The sequence below is a fragment of the Dendronephthya gigantea genome, unplaced genomic scaffold (assembly GCF_004324835.1).
Source record: "Dendronephthya gigantea isolate DGI-Jeju-01 unplaced genomic scaffold, DenGig_1.0 000007F, whole genome shotgun sequence".
Taxonomy (NCBI): Eukaryota; Metazoa; Cnidaria; class Anthozoa; order Malacalcyonacea; family Nephtheidae; genus Dendronephthya; species Dendronephthya gigantea.
This window is the reverse complement of record NW_021163017.1, coordinates 1,070,248-1,080,817: the sequence shown is the minus strand read 5'-3', so window position 1 is coordinate 1,080,817 and position 10,570 is coordinate 1,070,248. Positions and strand designations below refer to the sequence as shown.

At 36.1% G+C, this 10,570-nt stretch overlaps 2 protein-coding genes across 2 annotated transcripts; both read right to left on the bottom strand.

Moving 5' to 3' along the window:
• Positions 1-4,199: 4,199 nt before the first annotated feature.
• On the bottom strand, positions 4,200-4,838 carry LOC114517152 (UDP-GalNAc:beta-1,3-N-acetylgalactosaminyltransferase 1-like). Its single transcript, XM_028536811.1, has one exon. The coding sequence runs from the start codon at positions 4,836-4,838 to the stop codon at positions 4,200-4,202; it is 639 nt and encodes a 212-aa protein (XP_028392612.1).
• A 4,070-nt stretch (positions 4,839-8,908) lies between these two features.
• Positions 8,909-10,339, bottom strand: LOC114517262 (beta-1,3-galactosyltransferase 1-like). Its single transcript, XM_028536934.1, has 2 exons — positions 10,045-10,339; positions 8,909-9,941 (listed from the first exon to the last, which is right to left on the bottom strand). Exon 2 carries the CDS (start codon positions 9,877-9,879, stop codon positions 8,986-8,988), a length of 894 nt encoding a protein of 297 aa, XP_028392735.1. The 5' UTR covers positions 9,880-9,941; positions 10,045-10,339; the 3' UTR covers positions 8,909-8,985.
• Positions 10,340-10,570: the final 231 nt, after the last annotated feature.

The window sequence follows — 10,570 nt, the reverse complement described above, 5'->3', positions numbered from 1 at the left end:
TCACGGCCACAAGTGTTGTAAACAATTTGTGAAATTGCTTTTTAAATAAATAAGATTCTAATAGACATGCAAATCTGTTAGCAACACTAATGATTGTATCGGAAAAAAAAACAACCACTCGTGTTTGCGATTGATTAGCATATTTATCAATCTTATTTGTATGGGGTATACAGGGTGTGCATGTGACCTATCCACGTATTTTGGTTAGGTATAAACCTCATTAATGAATTTCCCAAGAGTTTTAGAAGAACAGTATTTATCAAGAAAGAGGTGAATAATTAGATGTCCCCTTGACTTGCTAGACATTAAATGTCTTTCTTCGTAGTTTTCGTTCTTCAATATGGGTATATTGGCGAAAGCAGAAGTGCATAACAGTATAACACACATTTATTTTCTTATTCGAGTCCTAACCTTAAAGGCCGACACAGACCGGACGCGATGCGGCAACGCGACGCGAATTTTGAGTTTTTAGGAGCACATAAATTAAATTCTGAAAGCAAAATTTGGAATCTAGCTATGGACGCCAGAGCAGTCAAAATGTATTATCGTGAAGTAATCTACGACAATGTAATAATAGTTCAAAATTTATTTGATTTTGAAAAATTAAAAACCTTGAAAATTCGCGCCGCGCTACCAATTCGCGTGCTGTCGGTGTGGGTCTTTAAGGTAGCCTGATTCTTTCAATATACACTGGCGGTCAAAAAGAACTGCTCAAAACAAGTTACATGCTCTCGAATGAACGTATAACTGTACCTCTAACAATATATACGAGTAAATATAGACTAGATTACATGCTAAGCTATATGGAATATTAATATTTTGTTGACCCTCCTTTGGTCTTATAATTGATAACGGCCTTACACCGGCGTGGCATACTTTCTGTTAAGGTGGTAATCTTAGTGGTCAAAAGAAATTCATCCTATGGACAGTCTTTACAGCAACCCATAAATCATGGACGCTTTATGAATTAATTCCTTTCTTGCACTATCCCCTTGACAATGTTTCGTAGGTTTCCAATAGGGTTAAGGTTTTTTTAAGTGTGCACGCCAATCCATTTTTGTCACCCCCTCTTCCTGAAACCATTATTTGACTATCTTGGAAGTGTAGCAGGTTGCATGTAATATTATTGAAATATTACTTGGCATGAGAGAATTATCCAAAATGCCTATGAAGCTCTCTCCTATGTTCGATTCTTTTTTATGAATTTGTACCTAAACAGTTCTTTTTGAACGCTAGTGTACAATAAAAGATTGATTCCTGTTACATACGAAAATAGCAACATTTGAGCAGTTCTTTTTGACCGCCAGTGTGTATTAAAAACGTATATCTGGCAGCAGTTCACAGCCAAGGGTAACATCTAGTATCCTATATTGTTTCTTTTATATCGTCCACGTTTATCTACCAAAACCATAGTCCAGGTTAAATCTGATGCTACGCGAAGTTTGATTTGCTCGTAAGTTTTTTGGTACTAATAAAACTTCTTGTGCATTTTTATCTCGCGTTTGACGTCATTATGAGAAACAGAGAAAGGTCTATATTATTTGGACATGGGTTTGAGGGTTATAAAACCCGAAGTACGTACTGCTGATGCTTTAGTTTGAAGTAGTTAAAAATTAAACGAATTAAACGAGCATTGAAGTGCCTTAACTCCTATTGGAATTGGTTAAAGGTTTTCAATTTCTAACGAGCCTAACCGCACGCTTAAATTCTATTAGCACTTCATTTCTGAATACTTATTGCAATCAGACAAAATACTATTAGAGTAATTTTAAAATGTGGCGAAAAAGCATGAATTAGTGATGCACCACGCGATCAATAGCAGCCAATTAAAGGACATATTGATATAAAAAGTGGTAGGTAATAGAGATTATAATAGAGATTGTGGAATGCATGAATAATTAATGAGTCTAACTTGCAATCATTGCGCAGTATTTTGTCACATGTATACATCTGTAATTCTCCATAAAGGTCTCATGAATTGTTAATTAATATATTAACTTTGATACAACCAATCCTAATTAGTATTCATAACTTTGTTACACACATGCCCGAATATGCATTAAGTTTAATTTATTCATTTCACAAGCACGTTAAAAAACTCGCGGCCGATACTCGTGCTACGCACTCGCCATTGTAAATACCCATACAGATCGGCCGCTCGTATTTTAAATAATACTTATAATGATTATAATTACGCGGCCATTCAATTATCGCAGCCTGGGACGGGGATGTTTCGCCTCGCTTCTGAGTACGAAAACAAAAGTTTTTATGACATTCAAAAATTTGACATCATAACCAAAGCATGGTTATATTGTTTAATGTTTGTATATGAGCGCCAAACATGCTGGAAACTTTAAATTGGACAAGCATTTGACCATTAAAACAGCGTGGTTATCCATTTCAAAATATTTGACATCATAACCAAAGCATGGTTATATTGTTTAATGTTTGTATATGAGCGCCAAACATGCTGGAAACTTTACATTGAACAAGCATTTGACCATTAAAACAGCGTGGTTATCCATTTAAAAATATTTGACATTATAACCAAAGCATGGTTATATTGTTTAATGTTTGTATATGAGCGCCAAACATGCTGGAAACTTTACATAGGACAAGCATTTGACTATTAAAACAGCGTGGTTATCCATTTCAAAATATTTGACATCATAACTAAAGCATGGTTATATGTTTAATGTTTGTATATGAGCGCCAAACATGCTGGAAACTTTACATTGAACAAGCATTTGACCATTAAAAAAGCGTGGTTATCCATTTCAAAATATTTGACATCATAACCAAAGCATGGTTATATTGTTTAATGTTTGTATATGAGCGCCGAACATGCTGGAAACTTTACATAGGACAAGCATTTGACTATTAAAACAGCGTGGTTATCCATTTCAAAATATTTGACATCATAACCAAAGCATGGTTATATTGTTTAATGTTTGTATATGAGCGCCAAACATGCTGGAAACTTTACATAGGACAAGCATTTATTTTCAAAGTTTCTAAAAGTTTCAGAGTTTGCGGTTGTTAGGCATCAGTATTGCTTAGTTAAATAAAAAATTCCTACCCTCCAAGATGAAGCATAAACAAACTCAACAAAGTAAATTGTCACCGCAAACTCATCTTAGACGGGAAAGTTGATAGTAATAATCCGTCTGAATATATGAATGGTGTGGATAAATTTATATACGTATGATGGGTCGGGCAATGCTGAAAAAGGTGTCGTAATCATTACGACGGTCTGTGAGCGAATTCACATCAGAGTTTCCCGTCTCTTATTACTTATTAGTCTAATATGAATTTAAAAGATTTTTTTCTTAAATTAGGTCTTAAATTAGAACTTCTTTCTTAAAATTGTCTCAAAAGCGTTGTTCATTCGCGCTGATAGCTCAACTGTAGTCAACTGAAACATTTATGCGGTTTTTTTCTTTGTCTCGGGCATTTTAAAATCATTAACTTTGAGCCGGGGGGGGGGTTGGAAATAGTGGCAGGTGAATTACACTATGTTGATTATCAGGTACTGATTATGTAGGTGCTGTAAAAAAGCAAAATGCAATTATGCAACAAACTTGAGAAAATTGATCAAAGACATGTTCTGTTTTGTTAAGAAACGACGTCACGTGTAGCACTATGCTAAAAAAAGATTTTTCTTGGCAAGTTTTCGTCTCGACTCTATTCTCTCGTGAATGCAGTTTAATTTGACACGCATCACTTAACAGTTTTATTTGGTCGTATAGTGATAAATGAATTAATTTCAAAGATTTGACACTTTACTTTACTTAACTTTACGCTTTTGACTGACTTACACACACGAGCATTTCTGGTATTTAGGAAAACAACCTGCGGATAAAATGTCATTTTTTGCCAAGTCGAACGTGCCAAGGATAATCCACATGTAAAAGTTAATGTAAAAGTTAAAAGTTAAAATCAATTCGGTTAGAGCATAATCTTTCCTAACATTAAAGACCTCGTCCAGTGGGAAGCGATAGCGATCTTGTTGCAACGATGATAGTCAATATCCAATGTAATCTTCTTACATACATGTGACTGTAAAAGCAGATGAAGTTTTTTAATCGCCTTTGGATCCATGAAATGACCGAATCTAACCCAACTTAGCATTTCACAGTTTTGTATATTTCCTTCTAGTACGTAGCTAGGCATTGCCGATGACAATTGGAACGAATCAATCACTCATCAATGTTAGTTGTCTTGATGTTAGAATCATGCATCGCTAAAGCGACATATACATCCTCAAGGTGGAAGGGTTTTCTAACATAAACATAGTTGAACAATTTGTTGAAAAGATCGCTGGATAAAATATAGAATGGGCCACGATTGAAGTCTGGAAAATATGTTTCACCATAATATTTATAACTTACTGTCCATTTTTCTCCAATTTTGCGATGCACTTTGCTACGAGGGTAGATCAGGCCTCCGTAAAATGGTCTTGGAAATTTCGCGTTCACAAGATACTCCAACATGCGCGGTATGCGCACGTAAACATCATCGTCTGCTTTCAATGTATATTTTACATCAAATTTGCTCGCCCAAAGCAGACCCATGTATACTTTAAGAATAAGATTGATGTAGTTGTCTGTGATATTTCCAATCAACATATCGTTGTGTTGTCGAGCTTCAGCGATATTCAATTCATCGTCGTTCGTTCCAGTTTCTGCTTTTCCAAGAACAAATACGAGCAGCCATCTTAAGTGTTTCAATCTTTCATCTTGCGAGGCTTTCCGTTGTTCCCAGTTACTTTGGTTTCCCCAGGTTTGTCGGATGGCCTCGCGACGTTCTCTGAACGTGTTTCCCTTTGCGCCGGACATCACTAACACAATCATGAAAACATTTTTCGTCGCTCCAACTGTAGGCGAGATTCTCGGAGTTGTGAGTCGTTTGAAATCTACGAAGGGATAATAGTCGTTGACCATATCAACGGTTGGGTTTTCACCTACGTCTTTCTTTGTTGGTCGTGTCCATGCAGATAGGCGTTGGACTTTGCTCACCAAAAACGATAATGAATAAACTAAGAATACCAAAAAGACTAATACAATTAGTTTCTTCCTGTTTCGTTTAAGAAGACTCATCTTGCTTTCGATTTGTAACGAATGGTATGGGTTGGGAACGTCTGTGAGAAAATCCCTTTAAGCCGGACCAGAAACGTTAAACATACAACACTAATTTATAGGTGTATCCCGATATATTTACTATGATTTGGGCACAAAACCCTACGTTAACACTGCATAATTATTATTTTCCCGCCTTGTCCGCGACACCGCAGAAATTGGTGTTTAAGACGTTTCAACCCGAAAATCTAATCGCTGGTTCACAATTGTGCATTTCTGTATCGCCCTATCAAAGAGAAACCTTTTGAATATCTTAAAAAAGTTCAATTTTTCTTCTGAATACGCATTCTGCAATCTTTTGACAGCTCATCATACACATCTGACCGCTGTGAAATGGCCATTTTGAGGCTTAAAGTATACACAAGGTTATTAATTCAGACGATTCGTTTTTACCGTGAGCAAGCTTCAAATCTTTTGTGCAAGACATATTTTCTTGAATATTTATAAATCTTTTTCCTCACCAAGTTTGAAGTCTAAGTATCGAGAATTGCGGCTAAGCCTATACCAATTTCCGCGGTGTCCTTGTCCGCAGACGTTTGTTAATACGCTAAGAACTAAAAGAAGTTCAGCAATTCGGCAGTAAGCGCAAACAAACAGCAGCTTGGCAATATTGCGGCAACGATTCCGAAATTCATCTCATTTAAAAGTTCTTCGAAGAAACGATTAAGTCAAATAAAGAACAATAGCCGGCTTATCGACAAACGATGTTGGCGTCAAGGAGTTGTTGGTATCCTCAATCCAAAGTTTCAAGTATTAGATTAGCGTATTTTATATTCGACGAACCGGCTAGACCAGCTAGTATTTCGACTTTTTATACAACAAAGTCTGAAAATAAAAAGTCAATGTCTGTTTAACTGGATATTTGCTTCATTTGCAATTTGGTAATGCTAATGTTTATTACATACACTGAATAGCTGTTAAGCTAAAATATTATGTTTTTTATACAAAAGTTCAAAAGTGATAAGATTCTACATTAATCATCATTATTATATTAAGTTTAAAATTTTTAAAAGTTTGTAAGTACGATAAAAAGGTTAAAAATTTTAAAAATTTACATCATTTACAATCGATAATATGCAGTATAATTACGAGTATATATATGCTTTAAATTAGCTACTAATGGTTCCTCTTGTACCCTAAGTGTTTATCATCAAATTCTCTAAACTAGAATTATCATTACCAGAAATTTGCGACATGATAATTTGCATGTATACTAATTTGCATTTAACTTTCAGCATAATGGCCTTCAACTTTTACTATAAAATCACATATAGTAAATATACAAAACTTAAAAATGCCGTTGCCTTAGACCTTGCCTACTGTTTGCCGACCTCTAGATCGGTAGAGCAGCTGTTTAGAAACGTTTTGGTGACCAAATTTTTTAGCTTGGGCATTTCTACACTCTGCCAAATTTAAAAATATACTGCTCAAAGTTTTATCCGTGTTCTGTCAACGAACTTATAAAATCGCTCACATTGATTCGAATATTTCGATTCAGGTAGTTGATGAATTGACGTGTAATATACCAAAAAAATTGTTAAAGATATTGTCTTTCGTATTTGTGTATAAACTTTTCTGTACGGCTCGGATTTTCACTGCAATCACTTTAAAAAATATTATAAGTCTTATCAGGAACTTGAACAATACGAAGGCTATACACACATTTAAGGTAAGTAATTCGATCATTAAAACGTTGGGAAACGGCTGTTCTATTAACCCAGAGGTCGGCAAACAGTAGGCGAGGTCTAGGAAAACGGCATTTTTAAGTTTTGTATATTTGCTATATGTATTTAATAGTAAACGTTGAAGGCCATTATGCTGAAAGTTAAATGCAAATTAGTATAAATGCAAATTATCATGTCGCAAATTTCTGGTAATGTATTTTTCGATGGCCGAAAGAGCGGACAATGCTTATATCGTCCGGTTTTACATGAGAAACTGTGATTTTTTCGCCATTTGACCTTGTCTGCCGACACTTTACCTGGGATACTTTTTTTGGTAGCAAATGATGTAATTTGTCCTCTGGGTTGGACATGTCTCTAATGGACGACTTGCGCTTTAGACTAATTTTTTACATCGGCGATAAAAAGGGCATTTTCAAAAAGAGCTTTGTGCACATAATTATTGTCTCTGCGGAGCCCCAAAGACCTGAGATTGAGTTCTGTCAAGTGTCGATTAAGGCTTGCTGGTAGTCTAATTCAGGGCAGATTATTTTTAGCACTCTTTTTTGGATTCAATTCATGACTATACGAGTTATATACATTTAGCCAAATTCATATTAGAGACAGGAAACCCATCGAGGACGGGAAGCTCGTCTGATGTGAATCACAGACGGGTTTTTTGTCCGAATTTTCCCGTCGAATTTTCCCGTCGAATTTTCCCGTCGAACCTTCCCGTCTAAAGAGACGGGTAAGTTGCACGAGAATCCCGTCTGAATACTCATCCGTTAGACTGGAAAGTTGATAGTAAAAATCCGTCTGAATATATGAATGGGGTGGATAAATTTATACGTATGATGGATCGGGCAATGCATGCTAAAAAAGGTGTCGTAATCATTACCGATAATCATTTTGATTATTTTCTGTTAGCCTTGTTTCTTCCTTGACCGTGTTGATATTTAAGAATCTCGTCTGATTTATCCGTCTAAATTCGAATTTAAGAGGAGTTCTCGTCCAGACGGGATTCCTGTCCAACTTAAGGCTAGTTTCCACTCAGGAAAAATCTCCTTTGGATCGGAACGGACAGGAAAATTTCCTTTGACGGTGAGTTCTCAGACGGCGTTTAAACAAAAGAAACTTTCCTGTCCTGTATGATCCAAAGGAGAATTTTTCTGAGTGGAAACTAGCCTTTACCCGTCTGTTTAGACGGGAAAGTTTGATGGGAAGATTCGAACGAGAAACTCGTCTGTTACTGAATTCACATCAGCGTTTCCCGTCAAACACGAGTTTTCCGTCTCTAATTACTTATTAGTCTAATATGAATTCAAAAGATTTTTTCTTGAATTAGGTCTTAAATTAGAACTTTTTTCTTAAAACAGTCTTAAAAGCGTTGATCATTCGCGCAGATGGCTCAACAGTAGTTGGCTAAAACATTTATGCGTTTTTTTTCTTTCTCTCGGGCATTTTAAAATCATTAACTTTGAGCCGGGGGGGATTGGAAATAGTGGCAGGTGAATTACACTATATTGATTATCACGTACTGATTATGTATGTGCTGTAAAAAAGCACAATACAATTATGCAACAAACTTGAGAAAACTGATCAAAGACAGTTTCTGTTTTATTAAGAAACGGTGTCACGTGTAGCACTATGTAAAAAAAGCAGATTTTTCTTGGCAAGTTTTCGTTTCGACTCTATTCTCTCGTGAATGCAGTTTAATTTGAAACGCATCACTTAACAGTTTAATCTGCTCGTATTGTGATAAATGAATTAATATCAAAGATTCGACACTTTGACTGACTTACACACGAGCATTTCTGGTATAGCCAAAAATTTAGAAAAACAACCTGCGGATAAAATGTTATTTTTTGCCAAGTCGAACGTGCCAAGGGTAATCCACCCGGGGCCGGTTGTTCGAAAGGCGTTTAGCTTAAACGGTGGATATAAGCTAAAGTTTAAACATACTCTAATATATCTTGTGAATTACTTAACCTGCGTCTTATGCGTTTAATATGTACTTCTAATGACAATTCAACTATTTACATCGAAATATTTCAGCTCAGTTGTTCAATAGATAGATAATTTTGTTTTCCATTTTTAACTTATCCGCCGTTTAAGCTAAACGCCTTTCGAACAACCGACCCCTGTTTAAAAGTTAATGTAAAAGTTAAAAGTTAAAATCAATTCGGTTAGAGCATAATCTTTCCTAACATTAAAGACCTGATCCAGTGGAAAGCGACAGCGATCTTGTTGCAACGATGATAGTCAATATCCAATGTAATCTTCTTACAAACATGCGACTGTAAGAGCAGATGAAGTTTTTTAATCGCCTTTGGATCCATGAAATGACCGAATCCAATCCAACTTAGCATTTCACAGTTTTGTATATTTCCCTGCAGCACGTAGCTAGGCATTTCCGATGACAATTGGAACGAATCAATGTTAGTTGTCTTGATGTTAGAATCATGCATCGCTAAAGCGACATATACATCCTCAAGGTGGAAGGGTTTTCTAACGTAAACATAACTGAACAATTTCTCGAAAAGGTCGCTGGATAAAATGTAGAATGGGCCACGATTGAAGTCTGGAAAATATGTTTCACTATAATATTTATAACTTATTGTCCATTTTACTCCAATTTTGCGATGCACTTTGCTACGAGGGTAGATCAAGCCTCCGTAAAATGGTCTTGGAAATTTCGCGTTCACAAGATACTCCAACATGCGCGGTATGCGCACGTAAACATCATCGTCTGCTTTCAATGTATATTTTACATCAAATTTGCTCGCCCAAACCAGACCCATGTATACTTTAAGAATAAGATTGATGTAGTTGTCTGTGATATTTCCAATCAACATATCGTTGTGTTGTCGAGCTTCAGCGATATTCAATTCATCGTCGTTCGTTCCGGTTCCTGCTTTTCCAACAACAAATACGAGTAGCCATCTTAAGTTTTTTAATCTTTCATCTTGCGACGCTTTCCGTTGTTCGCAGTTACTTTGGTTTCCCCAGGTTTGTCGGATGGCCTCGCGACGTTTTCTGAACTTGTTTCCCTTGGCGCCGGACATCACTAACACAATCATGAAAACATTTTTCGTCGCTCCATTAACTGTAGGCGAGATTCTCGGAGTTGTGAGTTTGAAATCTACGAAGGGATAGTAGTCGTTAACCATATCAATAGTTGGGTTTTCACTTACGTCTTTCTTTGTTGGTCCTGTCCATGCAGATAGGCGTTCGACTTTGCTCACCAAAAACGATAATGAATAAACTAGGAATCCCAAAAAGACTAATACAATTAGTTTCTTCCTGTTTCGTTTAAGAAGGCTCATCTTGCTTTCGATTTGTAACAAAGGGTATGGGTCACGAACGTCTGTGAAAAGATCCCTTTATTGACAGAAACCTGATAACGTTAAACATACAACACTAATTTATAGGTGTATCCCGATATATTGACCATGATTTTAAGCACAAAACCCTACGTTAACACTGGATGATCAATATTTTCCTTCAGTGTTGGCAGACGTTGGTTAAGTGCAGAGGAAAATTACGTTCAGCCCTAGTAGTTTTATACGTGCAGTCTGCTAACATGAATATATAAATACTTACACCCCACCCACTTAATTACATAGCTTTCCTGTTTAAAGCAATATGCAAGGTTTACAGCAGGGGCGGCCGCGTTGTATTGATTACATAATCAATTGTATATTGAATACATCACGGCCACAAGTGTTGTAAACAATTTGTGAAATTATTTTTTAATAAATAGGTATTTTT

Excerpts from the sequence above, each read along its gene's own strand:
- LOC114517152 (XM_028536811.1), bottom strand. The coding sequence starts at position 4,838 with ATGTCCGGCGCAAAGGGAAACACGTTCAGAGAACGTCGCGAGGCCATC.
- LOC114517262 (XM_028536934.1), bottom strand. The coding sequence starts at position 9,879 with ATGATTGTGTTAGTGATGTCCGGCGCCAAGGGAAACAAGTTCAGAAAA.